This window comes from Salmo trutta, chromosome 36, assembly GCF_901001165.1.
Source record: "Salmo trutta chromosome 36, fSalTru1.1, whole genome shotgun sequence".
NCBI classification, from domain to species: Eukaryota; Metazoa; Chordata; class Actinopteri; order Salmoniformes; family Salmonidae; genus Salmo; species Salmo trutta.
In genome coordinates, this window is record NC_042992.1 from 1,614,534 (window position 1) to 1,630,925 (window position 16,392).

The following is a 16,392-nucleotide window of genomic DNA, read 5'->3' on the forward strand; positions in this document are numbered from 1 at the left end:
GCCGTGCGGTAGCAGAGAGAACGGTCTTCGACTTGGGTGACTGGAGTCTGACAATTTTTGGGCCTTCATCTGACACCACCTAGTAAATAGGTCCTTGATGTCAGGAAGCTTGGCCCCAGTGATGTACTGGGCTGTACACACTACCCTCTGTAGCGCCTTACGATCTGATGCCGAGCATTTGCCATACTAGGCGTTGATGCAACCCATCAGGATGCTCTCGATGGTGCAGCTGTTTAACTTTTTGAGGATCTGGGGACCCATGCCAAATCTTTTCAGTCTCCTGAGGGGGAAAAGGTGATGTCGTGCCCTCTTCACAATTGTCTTGGTGTGTTTGGACTATGATAGTTTATTGTGGAAACCAAGGAACTTGAAACTCTTGACCCACTCCACTTCAGCCCCGTCGATGTTAGTAGTTCCTTGTTCGGCCCTCCTTTTCCTGTAGTCCACAATCAGCTCCTTTGTCTTGCTCACACTGAGGGAGAGGATGTTGTCCTAGCACCACACTGCCAGGTCTCTGACCTCCTCCTTATAGACATGTTCTATGTCTGCCTGTTTCTGAGAATGTTCTATGTCTGCCTGTTTCTGAAAATGTTCTATGTTCATGGTCACCCATTTTCTCTGCCCTCTGTTCTGTTTTGCATGCCTCCGATCATTCATCCTGTTGTGTGTCTTCAGTGAGGGCCAGTTGGAGGTGGGGACTTTGGCTGAGGAAGTAGTGGGAGGAGCAGAAGGAGGCCGAGTGGGGGCGGAGGGGGGCGGAAGTGGGGCGGAGAGCGGGGAGGGGGCAGTGTCAGGGGAAGAGGAGGAGGAAGAAGACACAGCAGAGACCAAGTAAGTCTAAAGTATACCTGGTGAAATCTAACCAGCGACAACCTGTCACTAACCCTAACCCCTGACACTGCTCCTGTTCCACTTATACCTGTAACCTGTGACCTTTGACCGTTGTCAGTGTCGTAGTACCCTGTAGCTGAATCTGCAATTCTCTCCGTCTCCCTCCTCTCCTCCTATTTTCTCCTTCCCATCTCCACTTGTCCTCTTTCCATTCCTTCCCTGTATCTTTGCTCTCTGTCCCGTCTATGTAACATACTGCCCTGAGCTACCCTGCCCTGTCCTGGCTGACGTTGCTGACTAACCGTAAGTTTACGTCCAAAATGAAAAACAGGCCGGTGGCAGCGGCTCCCATCCAGAGGAGCTCCAGTGTAGGAGGGGAGATGTGCTCTCTGAACAGGAATGATGACGATGATGACGACAAGAAGAGGCGCTCAAGCTTCGGTGCTAAAATAATGGGGATGGTCGGCCTCGGGAAGAAAAGCCAGAGCGCCACACAGATAAATGATGAGGGTGAGTCCAGACTGTTTTACTTCAACTTATAACCCTAACCCTGAGGGTGAGTCCACACTGTTTACCTCACCTTATAACCCTAACCCTGAGGGTGAGTCCAGGCTGTTTTACCTCACCTTTGCTGATGCTACAGGGAGAGACAGAGAGAGGGTTGATGCTACAGGGAGAGAGGGTTGATGCTACAGGGAGAGAGGGTTGATGCTATAGGGAGAGACAGAGAGAGGGTTGATGCTACAGGGAGAGACGGGGAGAGAGATGACGCTACAGGGAGAGACAGGAACAAGGTTGATGCTACAGGGAGAGAGTTGATGCTACAGAGAAAGTGTTGATGCTACAGGGAGAGTGTTGATGCTACAGGGAGCGATAGGGAGAGGTTTTATGCTACAAGGAGAGGGTTGATGCTACAGGGAGAGACAGTGACAAGGTTGATGCTACAGGGAGAGACAAGGAGAGGTTTGATGCTACAGGGAGAGGGTTGATGCTTCAGAGAGAGACTGGGTCATCAAATTAATAAAACATTTTGAAAACAGACTGTCGTCCTATAATAAACATATTATAGAGGAGATGGACCCCCTGGTTGCCCTCTAGGTTACAGAGAGCTGGCAGACCCATCCACCAAACTACCAGGTGGGAAACAGGGAAGAGACTCATGGGGTACGCTAATATGATATAGAGCAGACCTAACCCATTCTATTAAATTAGTCAAAACAGGAACATTTTACCAATAGAATCCCCATACTTTAACAATGACAGCTTCTCCATCCTAGAGGGGGAAATCAACCATTTCCAGGCCAAGGGACATGTACTAGTCTGTGGCGACCTAAATGCCAGAACTGGACAAGAACCTGACACTCTCAGCACACATGGGGACAAACAGCTACCAACAAAAATGGGTCACAATTCCTGCAGCTCTGTCTCATGTTGGGTCTGTACATAGTCAATGGTAGGCTTAGAGGAGACTCTTACTGTAGGTATACCTACAGCTCATCCCTTGGCAGTAGTACTGTAGATTACTTTATCACCGACCCCAACCCAGAGTCTCTCTCAGAGCATTCACAGTCCACTAACACCACTATCAGAACCTGAACAGAGCAATACTCAAATTTTGTATTTATTTATTTTATTTAGCCTTTATTTAATCATGAGGCATCAAAGCCAAAGAAACTGCACAAATTCTATAGATGGAAGGAAATGCAGAAACCTACCAAAAAACAATTAGGCAAACAAATTCAACCCTTTTAGACAACTTCCTGGACAAAATATTTCACTGTAATAGTGGTGTGAACTTGGCAGTAGAAAGCCTGAACACTAAATTTGACCTCTCAGCTTCCATATTAAATCTAAACTTTTCAAGCATTCAACCTAAGAAAATTAGCAACAATTGCAAATGGTTTGATGAAGAATGAAAAAACCTAAGAAAGACATTGAATAACCTATTCAACCAAAACCATAGAGACCCAGAAAAACTTGAGTCTCTGCCTTCATTATGGTGAATCACTAAAACAATACAGAAATACACTTGGGAAAAAAACAACATGTCAGAAATCAGCTCAATGTAATTGAAGATTCCATAGAATCTAACCACTTCTGGGAAAATTGGAACATACTAAACAAACAACACAAAGAGTTACAGTTGAAGTCTAAAGTTCACATACACTTAGGTTGGAGTCGTTAAAACTCGTTCAACCACTCCACAAATTTCTTGTTAACAAACTATAGTTTTGGGAACTCGGTTAGGACTTCTACTTTGTTTTTCCAACAATTGTGTACAGGCAGACTTTCACTTATAATTCACTGTATTACAATTCCAGTGGGTCAGAAGTTTACATACACTAAGTTGACTTTGCCATTAAACAGCTTGGAAAATTCCAGAAAAGGATGTCATGGCCTTAGAAGCTTCTGATAGGCTAATTGACATCATTTGAGTCAATTGGAGGTGTACCTGTGGATGTATTTCAAGGCCTACCTTCAAACTCAGTGCCTCTTTGCTTGACATCATGGGAAAATCAAAAGAAATCAGCCAAGACCTCAGAAAAAAAATTGTAGACCTCCACAAGTCTGGCTCATCCTTGGGAACAGTTTCCAAATGCCTGAAGGTACCACGTTCATCTGTACAAATAATAGTACGCAAGTATAAACACCATGGGACCACACAGCCGTCATACCGCTCAGGAAGGAGACGTGTTCTGTCTCCTAGAGATGAACATACTTTGGTGCGAAAAGTGCAAATCAATCCCAGAACAACAGTAAAGGACCTTGTGAAGATGCTGGAGGAAACAGGTACAAAAGTATCTATTTCCACAGTAAAACGAGTCCTATACCGACATAACCTGAAAGTCCACTTAGCAAGGAAGAAGCTACTGTTCCAAAACCGCCATTAAAAAAAACAGACTATGGTTTGCAACTAACTGCACATGGGGACAAAGATCATACTTTTTGGAGAAATGTCCTCTGGTCTGATGAAACAAAAATAGAACTGTTTGGACATAATAACCATCATTATGTTTGGAGGACAAAGGGGGAGGCTTGCAAGCCAAAGAACACCGTCCCAACCGTGAAGCACGGGGGTGGCAGCATCATGTTGTGGGGGTGCTTTGCTGCAGGTAGGAGGGACAGGTGCACTTCACAAAATATATGGCACCATGAGGAAGGAAATGTGGATATGTTGAAGCAACATCTCAAGACATCAGTCAGGAAGTTAAAACTTGGTGGCAAATGGGTCTTGACCCAAATGGACAATGACCCAAAGCATACTTCCAAAGTTGTGGCTTAAGGACAACACAGTCAAGGTATTGGAGTGGCCATCACAAAGCCCTGACCTCAATCCTATAGAAAATTTGTGAGCAAAACTGAAAAACCATGTGCAAGCAAGGAGGCCTACAAACCTGACTCAGTTTCACCAGCTCTGTCAGGAGGACGGGGCCAAAATTCACCCAACTTATTATTTTGGGAAGCTTGTGGAAGGCTACCTGAAACGTTTTACCCAAGTTAAACAATTTAAAGGCAATGCTACCAAATACTAATTGAGTGTATGTAAACTTCTGACCCACTGGGAATGTGATGAAAGAAATAAAAGCTGAAATAAATCACTCTACTATTATTGACATTTCACATTCGTAAAATAAAGTGGTGATCCTAACTGACCTAAGACAGGGAATTTTTACTAATTAAATGTCAGGAATTGTAAAAAAAAACGGAGTTTAAATGTATTTGGCTAAGGTGTATGTAAACATCCAACTTCAACTGTATCTATCCAAAACAGAGATGAGTGGATAAACCACTTTTCCAATCTTTTTCACTCTATAACAAAACAGCAAAAACATATACCTGATCAATTACAAATCTTAGAATCAGCTTTTAAAGATCCAGAACCCACTGGATTCACCAATTACATTGAATGAACTACAGGACAAAATAGAAACCTTCCAACACAAAAAGTCCTGTGAGGTTGATGGTATCCTGAATGAAATGATAAAATATACAGACCAAAAATTCAAATTGGCTATACTTAAACTCTTTAACATCATCCTCAGCTCTGGCATCTTCCCCAATATTTCAAACCAAGGTCTGATCACCCCAATCCACAAAAGTGGAGACAAATTTGACTCCAATAACTACCATGGGATATGCGTCAACAGCAACCTTGGGAAAATCTTCTGCATTATCATTAACAGCAGACTTGTATATTTTCTCAGTGAAAACAATGTACTGAGCAAATGTCAAATTGGCTTTTTACCAAATTACCGTACAACAGATCACAGGGGCGGCAGGTAGCCTAGTGGTTAGAGTGTTGGACTAGTAACCGAAAGGTAACAAGATTGAATCCCCAAGCTGACAAGGTAAAAATCTGTCATTCTACCGCTGAACAAGGCAGTTAACCCACTGTTCCTGGGCCATTATGAAAATAAGAAATTGTTCTTAGCTGACTTGTCTAGTTAAATAAAGGTAAAATGTATACTCACCCTGCACACCCTAATTGACAAACAAGACAAAATCCTATCATGCTTTGTTGACTTCAAAAAAGCTTTTGACTCAATTTGGCATTAGGTTCTGCTATACAAATTGATGGAAAGTGGTGATGGGGGAAAAACATATGACATTATAAAATCCATGTACCCAAAAAGCAAGTGTGCTTTTAAAATTGGCAAAAAAACACACATTTCTTTCCACAGGGCCGCAGCTTAACCTCACCCTCTTCAACATATATAACAGTGAATTGGCAAGGGCACTACATTTACATTTTAGTCATTTAGCAGATGCTCTTATCCAGAGCAACTTACAGTAGTGAATGCATATATTTAATTTCATACATTTCTTTTTTTCTGTGCTGGCCCCCCGTGGGAATCAAACCCACAACCCTGGCATTGCAAACCCCATGCTCTACCAACTGAGCTACAAGAAAGGCTGCAGGGAAGGCACTAGAACAGTCTGCAACACCCGGCCTCACACTACTAGAATCTGAAGTCAAATGTCTATGGTTTGCTGATGATCTGTTGCTTCTGTTCCCAATCAAGATGGGCAGCAGCACCTAGATCTTCTGACCTGGGCCCTGGCAGTAAATCTCAGCAAGACAAAAATAATGGTATTCCAAAAAAGGTCCAGTTGCCAGGACCACGAATACAAATTCCATCTAGACATCGTTTCACTAGAGAACACAAAAAAAAGATGCATACCTTGGCCTAAACATCAGCTCCACAGGTAACTTCCACAAACCTGTGAATGATCTGAGAAACACAGCAAGAAGGGCTCCTGAGTGGCGCAGCGGTCTAAGGCACTGCATCTCCCTGCAAGAGGCATCACTACAGTCCCTGGATTGAATCCAAGAGGCGTCACTACAGTCCCTGGATCAAATCCATCCGGCCATGATTGGGAGTCCCATAAGGCGGCGCATAATTGGCCCAGTGTCATCCAGGTTTGGCCGGCACAGGCCAGTCATTGTAAATAAGAATTTGTTCTTAACTGACTTGCCTAGTTAAATAAAGGTTAAAACATATATACACTACTGTAATAGATCAGAAATACAGTGTAGACATTGTTAACCACCCTGGGCAAGCATCCCACCTTGCCCAGGGAGGTTAACAATGTCTACACTGTATTTCTGACTTCAATTTCTCAAACATATGACTATTTTACACAATTTTAAAGACAAGACTCTCGTTAAATTAACCACACTGTCCAATTTCAAAAATGCTTTACAGCGAAAGCAAAACATTAGATTATGTCAGGAGAGTACCCTGCCAAAAATAATCACACAGCCATTTTCAAAGCAAGCCTATATGTCACAAAAACCCAAACCACAGCTAAATGCAGCACTAACCTTTGATGATCTTCATCAGATTACACTCCTAGGACATTATGTTATACAATACATGCATGTTTTGTAATCAAGTTCATATTTATAATCAAAACCAGCTCTTTACATTAGCATGTGATGTTCAGAACTAGCATACCCACCGCAAACTTCCGGTGACTTTACTTAATTACTCACAATTAACGTTCACAAAATACATAACAATTATTTTAAGAATTATAGATACAGAACTCCTTTATGCAATCGCGGTGTCAGATTTTAAAATAGCTTTTCGGCGAAAGCACATTTTGCAATATTCTGAGTAGATAGCCCGGCCATCACGGGCTAGCTATTTTGACACCCACCAAGTTTGGCCCTCACCAAACTCAGATTTACACTATAAGAAAAATTGGATTGCCTTTGCTGTTCTTCGTCAGAATGCACTCCCAGGACTTCTACTTCAACAACAAATGTTGTTTTGGTTCAAAATAATCCATAGTTATATTGAAATAGCTCCGTTTTGTTCATGCGTTCAGGTAACTATCCAAAGGGTGACGCGTGAGCGCATTTCGTGACAAATTTCAAAATATTCCATTACCGTACTTCGGAGCATGTCAAACGCTGTTTAAAATACATTTTTATGCAATTTCTCGTAAAATAGTGATAACATTCCAACCGGGCGACGTTGTATTCGTTCAAAGAGAGAAAGAAAAACATGGAGTCCTCTCGTGGATGCGCGCTGCAGTGTCACTGTTCTCAGCCGGATCACTCACAAGAACTCCTGCTGTTTTTCGCCCAGAGACTGGAGAGATGTCATTCCACTTTCTGGCACCTTCTGAGAGCCAATGGAAGCCTTAGAAAATGTCACGTTACAGCAGAGATGCTGTATTTTTGATAGAGATGCCAATGAAGGAGAACAAATTGTCAGACAGGGCACTTCCTTTATGGAATCTTCTCAGGTTTTGGCCTGCCATATGAGTTCTGTTTTACTCACAGACACCATTCAAACAGTTTTAGAAACTTTAGAGTGTTTTCTATCCAAATCTACTAATGATATGCATATTCTTGTTTCTGGGCAAGAGTAGTAACCAGTTTAATTTGGGTACATTTTTTATCCGGCCGTGCAAATACTGCCCCCTAGCCCCAACAGGTTTTAATGTTGTAAATGATTATTGTAGCTGGAAACAGCAGATTTTTTTATGGAATATCTACATAGGCGTACAGAGGCACATTATCAGCAACCACCACTCCTGTGTTCCAATGGCACGTTGTGTTAGCTAATCCAGGTTTAGAATTTTAAAAGGCTTAATGACCATTAGAAAACCCTTTGCAATTATGTTAGCACAGCTGAAAACTATTTCTGATTAAAGAAGCAATAAAACTGGCCTTCTTTAGACTAGTTGAGTATCTGGATCATAAGCATTTACGGGTTTGATTACAGGCTCAAAATGACCAGAAATAAAGACCTTTCTTCTGAAACTCATCAGCCTGTTTTTGTTCTGATAAGGGAAGGCTATTCCATGTGAGAAATTGCCAAGAAACTGAATATCTCGTGCAACGCTGTGTACTACTCCCTTCACAGAACAGCGCAAACTGTCTCTAACCAGAATAGAAAGAGGAGTGGGAGGCCCCGGTGCACAACTGAGCAAGAGGACAAGTACATTAGAGTGTCTAGTTTGAGAAACAGATGCCTCACAAGTGCTCAACTGGCAGCTTCATTAAATAGTACCCGCAAAACACCAGTCTCAAGGTCAACAGTGAAAAGGCGACTTCGGGATGCTGGCCTTCTAGGCAGAGTTGCAAAGAAAAAGCCACATCTCAGACTGGCCAATAAAAATAAAATATTAAGATGGGCAAAAGAACACAGACATTGGACAGAGGAACTCTGCCTAGAAGGCCAGCATCCCGGAGTCGCCTCTTCACTGTTGACGTTGAGACTGGTGTTTTGCGGGTATTATATAATGAAGCTGCCATCGAAAATACTTATTTAAAAGTCTGTTTTGTAATTACACTTTGCATAAAAACCCTTAAATATGTAAAGAAAGAACTTCAAAACAACTGTGTTCTTTGATGTTGGTTGCACTGTATATTCAACATAAATGATCTCAAAAATGTAATAATACCTAAGGTTTACTTGTAAATTTCCCATACCTCAGGTTCTGTTAATGATGACCTCAGTAGAAAAGTAATTATCCATTCATAAATTCATAATGCAGTAACCACGTGTTCCACACAGGAATACAAATTATAATGATTCACTGTTTCACCAACAATTGAACACATATCCCAACCCAATACGGAGTAAATCACAATTAAAACAAATGAAATATCACTTGGAAAAAGTTGCATTCAGTCGGTCAGTCAGTCAATCCAATCTGCCAACAGATCTCCAGTGGAGAACTGCTGGTACCAACGGATATTTGTAGATGTCCAACAATAGACATTTTTGGATCCAGTCTTTGTTAATCTTACAACATGGCTAAAATGCACACTATTAAATGGAACAGAACGGTCTAAATGAGCTGTGGAACTGAGGGTTTGATTTCCTCATTTGTACCACCTGTCACCATCTTTGGGCATCTGATGCTGGCTATTCAATAGCGAATTAAAGGTGAAGCGAAGTGTCAGGAGGAGAACCACTGAGATGGTTCAGACAAATTCGGGGCCGTCAGAAGGGAGACGGATAATGATGACGCTAAAGTAAATGATTTGATGCTACAGGGAGAGGGTTGCTGACCTCTCTTGACAGGTTGTGGAACCTCAAATCAATATGTTACACTACAGTTAGATGTTACCGCTCAAGGCTAACACGTCCCCGTCTGTCTCTCTCTCTCTGTTACATTAGTTAGATGTTACCGCTTAAGGCTAACACGTCCCCGTCTGTCTCGCTCTCCGTGTAACATTATAGTTAGATGTTACCACTCAAGGCTAACACGTCCCCGTCTGTCTCTCTCAGAGGAGGAAGGGAAGAAGAAGATAATTCGTCTGCCAGTCCAGAGGAGTGTTGAGACGGGATTGGCCATCGAGTTCAAGAGCAGATTGACACGGCAGATCAGCCGAGAGTCTTCCGACCCTGACGCTGAGGCCAAGCCGGGAAAGTAAGCATCCCTCTCTTTATCCTATCCTCCTTCCCCCTCTAGGATACACTATAAATACAGATAATCTGGATCCTTTATAGTGCACTGGAAATCTCCCAATATTAAGATAGTAGTTTGTGAATGAAGTACAAAATCAATGGATTACCTAGACCAAACATTGATAACATAATGTCCCATTTCAATGTGTTGTTATTATGAATACACTACCTGAGCGTTATAGGATAGGATGATATACTTGCAGTAGTATTGTGGGTAACACATTACAAAGTCACAGAGAGCACTCAGATTATTTTCTTGTGGTAATGAGCAGGGTAGTTTCTCAATTTAAGTAATCTGTTAATAATATTTCAGGAGAATCCCCTGCTGATTATAGACCCATAAATGTAAAAATTGTGACAATAAAATAATAACACATTTTATAAGCAATAGAATTGGAAAAAGTCTTACCAGATTTGCCAGACTACATATCTATCTATCTATCAAACAGGGTTAATTAAAAAGACACTTACAAATACAAGAACATGTTTCAGTTTATACAATAAACAAAAAAGTAAGATATAGATTTAGCAATAATGGCTGTTGATGCCGAAAAGGCTTTTGACCTTCTTGAATGTCCTTTTCTATTTAAGACTTTGGAAGATTTCAACTTTCCAGCTGAAATAATACATTTAATAAAAACATTTGATAAAATGTACACTAATAACACATTATCTGATGAAATTGCTTTAGAAAGAATCACAAGACAGGGATGTCCTCTCTCCCCCTTCCTGTTTGCTCTGGCAATTTAAACGCTTGCAGAAAGAATTAGGCAGGACCCAAACGTAAAAGGTATCAGTATTGGTAAACATGAATTTGAACTAAACTTATTTGCAGATGATCTCCTGATATACTTGACAAAAATTGAAAACTCAATGCCCCCTTTGCTAAAAGAAAATAATCTGAAACTCAAATCTCAGGTTATAAAATTAACATGTGAAAAAAATCTAATGGTGGCAATAAGAAAAATAAAGAGTAACTCACGATCTACAGAAATCCTTTAAATGGACCACAAAAACATATGAAATACTTAGGATGCTTAATAAGTGATGACAAACAACAAATATACAACTTAATTCCATTACTCAAACAATATTAAGTTTACTTTTTAGTCATTCAACAGAAGCTCTTATCCAGAGCGACTTACAGTAGTGAGAAATATGTAATATGAAAGCATATCTAGTTAAATGGAATCATCTTCCTATACATCTACAGGTACAATAAATGTATTTATAATGGCATGGCTGCTAAAGTTTTTGTTTTCATTTTCGGTATTACTAATTAACCCACCAAAGACTTTCTTTAAAAAAGTACACTCGGTCATAAGACTTTTTTATATGGGCAAATAAAATTCATAGAATAAAAAGGAAAATTTAACATCTTCCTAAGTCTGAGGGTGGTTTTAACCTTCCAGATTGTAATTGTATGAACTCGCTGCCCAAGGCTTTTACTTGTGATATATAGTTAAATGCACTAAAGAGGAGCAATGGGTACATATTCAAGATGCGCATACTCATTCCCAGAATCTTTTTTCGTGTCTATTTTCAAAAGATAAAGCTAAGAACATTAACAACTTCATAGTTAAAAACCGAATAACAAAATGGAAGAAAATTAAACATGCTACAAAAAGCAATATCACTCCCTAAAATAACCTTAAGGAACAATCCTTTGATAGCATTTCAGAATTCACTGATAAATTGATTCACGTGGAAAACTAAAGGCATAGAAACCGTAAATACATTTATTTCCATGACAGAATTACAAACTATCTACTGACCAATGTAAAAGTTACTTTTCATGAAATTTCGATTTTAAATATTTTGGATATGAGAGGAACCTTATTTGAGTCAGAAAAAGATGTTCATATAATAAGGAAGATATACAAAACCTTGCAGAGATCATATCCAACTGACAATCTCTTAGAAAAAATAATCACTAACTTTTGAAACCAAGACTTAAAGAACTGATGTTTGGACAAGATGGAGGGAAAGTTGGAGAATAACTAATGAAACTACAGTTAATAAAAATGTGTGCTTAATCCAGTATAAACAAATGTACAGAATGTATTATACAAGAGACAAAATTCACAAATTCTACAGTCAACGGCAGAGTCATGTCTCAAGTGTAAAACTAATAATGACTCAATAATTCATGCTTTCTGGGCATGCTATAAAGTTTTGAAGTTGTGGGCAGAGCTAGAAAGTTGGTTGTTTGAGATATTACAATGTAAACTTACTTTTAACCCATCTGTCTACATATTTCAAGATGGCATAGTGGGGTGAAGTGAGTTACCCCAATGGGCTGGACGATTCTTTTCTCATAACTCATCTTGAAAAAACGTATACTAAAACTTGGAAGTCAATCAATCTGCCATAATTAACCCAATGAAAAAATGTGATTATTTTTTATTGAAATAGCATGGGTGACCGAGAAAACAAATTAATGCCAAGTGGCAAACAATAATGGAGGCATGTGAGCATGTGTGTCACGTCCTGACCAGTTTAGGGGTTATTTGTTATTGTAGTTTGGTCAGGACGTGGCAGGGGGTGTTTGATTTATGTGGTTCAGGGTGTGTTTTGTGTATGTGTTTAGGTAGAGGGGTATTTGATTTATTAGTCCGGGGTTTGTTAGATTGTTCTATGTTAGTATATTTTCTATGTTCTATCTAGTCTTGTGTATTTCTATGTTTAGTTAATTGGGGTTGGACCTTCATTTGGAGGCAGCTGGTTATTGTTGCCTCTGATTGAAGGTCCTATAAGTAGGAATTTGTTTTTCATGGGTTTTGAGGGAGATTGTGCTTGTTTAGCTGTGTGCCTGACAAGACTGTCCAGTTCGGTTGTGGTTTGTATACGTTTATTGCGTTTCCCTTCTTCACCAAATAAAAAGAAGATGAGTATATATTTTCCCGCTGCGTCTTGGTCTCTACCCTACGACAACCGTGACAATGTGGGTCTGGGCAGATGAGATGTAGTCATTGTTTTTGTGTGTCTGTAAGTTGTTCATATGTATAAGTTTGTTTTTGGAGTGTAAAAAAATAATAAATCAATAGCTATATAATTACCCTAGGCTATGTTCCCAGGGTTTTGCACTCTTCCAGTTTCTGCACGAAGGTTAGCGGGCGTTATAGCTGGTAGATAGATGTCAGAGACAGTATCCATATCATTGAAGTATTCACATTGCCATGAATTGGTAGAAGAAAAGGACAGATGTTACCCTTCAAATCTTGACTGACGCTACTTGCAGAATTCACACGCAAACACAATATCGTCAGGTTCATGCGTGTCCTCCATTTATTGTCTGATAATAAAGAGAACAACGTAGCTAAGTGATCAAGATAGGCTCAAACTGTTTTAGAGGCTGACAAAGAGGGTCCGGTAGTGCTCCAGTCCCACTAACATCAAATTGTTTTAGAGACTGACACACAGGGTCTGGTAGTGCACCAGTCCCAATAACATCAAACTGTTTTAGAGACTTATAGGCAGGGTCTGGTAGTGCTCCAGTCCCAACAACATCAAACTGTTTTAGAGACTGACAAATAGAGTCTGTTAATGCTCAGTCTCAGCAACATCAATCTGTTTTAGAGACTGACAGACAGGGACTTGTAGTGCTCCTGTCCCAGCAACTAAAACAGTTTAATGAGACTGACAGACAGGGTCAGGTAGTGCTCCAGTCCCAGCAACATTAAACTGTTTTAGAGACTGACAGACAGGGTCTGGTAGTGCTCCGGTCCCAAGAACTTCGAAGTGTTTTAGAGACTGACAGACTGGATCTGGTAGTGCCCCAGTCCCAGCAACATCAAACTGTTTTAGAGACTGACACAAAGGGTCTGGTAGTTCTCCAGTCCCAGTAACATCAAACTGTTTTAGAGACTGACAGACAGGGTCTGGTAGGGCTCCAGTCCCAACAACATCAAACTGTTTTAGAGACTGATGGACATGGTCTTGTAGTGTTCCAGTCCCAACAACATCAAACTGTTTTAGAGACTGACAGACAGGGTCTGGTAGTGCTCCAGTCCCAACAACGTCAAACAGTTTTAGAGACTGACAGAGGGTGTTGAAGTGTTCTTGTCCCAGCAACATCAAACTGTTTTACAGACTGACAGACAGGGTCTGGAAGTGCTCCATTCCCAGCAACATCAAACTGTTTTAGAGACTGACAGACAGGGTCTGGTAGTGCTCCAGTCCCAGTAACATCAAACTGTTTTAGAGACTGACAGACAGGGTCTGTTAATGCTCCATACCAAGCAACATCAAACTGTTTTAGAGACTGACGGACAGTGTCTTGTAGTGTTCCAGTCCCAACAACATCAAACTGTTTTAGAGACTGACAGACAGGGTCTGGTAGTGCTCCAGTCCCAGCAACATCAAACGGTTTTAGAGACTGACAGACAGGGTCTTGTAGTGTTCCAGTCCCAGAACATGAACTGTTTTAGAGACTGACAGACAGGGCCTGGTAGTGCTCCTGTCCCAACAACATCAAACTGTTTTAGAGACTGATGGACATGGTCTGGTAGTGTTCCAGTCCCAACAACATCAAACTGTTTTAGAGACTGACACACAGGGTCTGGAAGTGCTCCATTCCCAGCAACATCAAACTGTTTTAGAGACTGACAGACAGGGTCTGGTAGTGCTCCAGTCCCAACAACATCAAACTGTTTTAGAGACTGACAAATAGTCTGTTAATGCTCAGTCTCAGCAACATCAATCTGTTTTAGAGCCTAACAGACAGGGACTTGTAGTGCTCCTGTCCCAACAACATCAACTGTTTTAGAGACTGATGGACATGGTCTGGTAGTGTTCCAGTCCCAACAACATCAAACTGTTTTAGAGACTGACAGACAGGGACTTGTAGTGCTCCTGTCCCAGCAACTAAAACAGTTTAATGAGACTGACAGACAGGGTCTGGTAGTGCTCCAGTCCCAGCAACATCAAACTGTTTTAGAGACTGACAGACAGGGTCTTGTAGGGCTCCAGTCCCAACAACATCAAACGGTTTGCCATGAATTGGTAGAAGAAAAGGACAGATGTTACCCTTCAAATCTTGACTGACGCTACTTGCAGAATTCACACGCAAACACAATATCGTCAGGTTCATGCGTGTCCTCCATTTATTGTCTGATAATAAAGAGAACAACGTAGCTAAGTGATCAAGATAGGCTCAAACTGTTTTAGAGGCTGACAAAGAGGGTCCGGTAGTGCTCCAGTCCCACTAACATCAAATTGTTTTAGAGACTGACACACAGGGTCTGGTAGTGCACCAGTCCCAATAACATCAAACTGTTTTAGAGACTTATAGGCAGGGTCTGGTAGTGCTCCAGTCCCAACAACATCAAACTGTTTTAGAGACTGACAAATAGAGTCTGTTAATGCTCAGTCTCAGCAACATCAATCTGTTTTAGAGACTGACAGACAGGGACTTGTAGTGCTCCTGTCCCAGCAACTAAAACAGTTTAATGAGACTGACAGACAGGGTCAGGTAGTGCTCCAGTCCCAGCAACATTAAACTGTTTTAGAGACTGACAGACAGGGTCTGGTAGTGCTCCGGTCCCAAGAACTTCGAAGTGTTTTAGAGACTGACAGACTGGATCTGGTAGTGCCCCAGTCCCAGCAACATCAAACTGTTTTAGAGACTGACACAAAGGGTCTGGTAGTTCTCCAGTCCCAGTAACATCAAACTGTTTTAGAGACTGACAGACAGGGTCTGGTAGGGCTCCAGTCCCAACAACATCAAACTGTTTTAGAGACTGATGGACATGGTCTTGTAGTGTTCCAGTCCCAACAACATCAAACTGTTTTAGAGACTGACAGACAGGGTCTGGTAGTGCTCCAGTCCCAACAACGTCAAACAGTTTTAGAGACTGACAGAGGGTGTTGAAGTGTTCTTGTCCCAGCAACATCAAACTGTTTTACAGACTGACAGACAGGGTCTGGTAGGGCTCAGTCTCAGCAACATCAAACTGTTTTAGAGACTGACCGAGGGTGTTGTAGTGTTCTTGTCCCAGCGACATCAAACTGTTTTACAGACTGACAGACAGGGTCTGGAAGTGCTCCATTCCCAGCAACATCAAACTGTTTTAGAGACTGACAGACAGGGTCTGGTAGTGCTCCAGTCCCAGTAACATCAAACTGTTTTAGAGACTGACAGACAGGGTCTGTTAATGCTCCATACCAAGCAACATCAAACTGTTTTAGAGACTGACGGACAGTGTCTTGTAGTGTTCCAGTCCCAACAACATCAAACTGTTTTAGAGACTGACAGACAGGGTCTGGTAGTGCTCCAGTCCCAGCAACATCAAACGGTTTTAGAGACTGACAGACAGGGTCTTGTAGTGTTCCAGTCCCAGAACATGAACTGTTTTAGAGACTGACAGACAGGGCCTGGTAGTGCTCCTGTCCCAACAACATCAAACTGTTTTAGAGACTGATGGACATGGTCTGGTAGTGTTCCAGTCCCAACAACATCAAACTGTTTTAGAGACTGACACACAGGGTCTGGTAGTGCACCAGTCCCAACAACATCAAACTGTTTTAGAGACTTATAGACAGGGTCTGGTAGTGCTCCAGTCCCAACAACATCAAACTGTTTTAGAGACTGACAAATAGTCTGTTAATGCTCAGTCTCAGCAAC

General features: G+C 41.3%; 1 protein-coding gene across 2 annotated transcripts in view; it reads left to right on the top strand.

Annotated features, from left to right (window-relative positions):
- LOC115176269 (regulating synaptic membrane exocytosis protein 2-like) overlaps positions 1-16,392 on the top strand; it is a 106,754-nt gene that overhangs the window by 68,063 nt on the left and 22,299 nt on the right. For both annotated transcript variants that reach the window (XM_029736189.1, XM_029736190.1), the window contains 2 exons: positions 1,163-1,341; positions 9,588-9,729. In XM_029736189.1, coding sequence (XP_029592049.1) covers positions 1,163-1,341; positions 9,588-9,729 — 321 coding nt within the window. The remainder of the gene's footprint in view (positions 1-1,162; positions 1,342-9,587; positions 9,730-16,392) is intronic.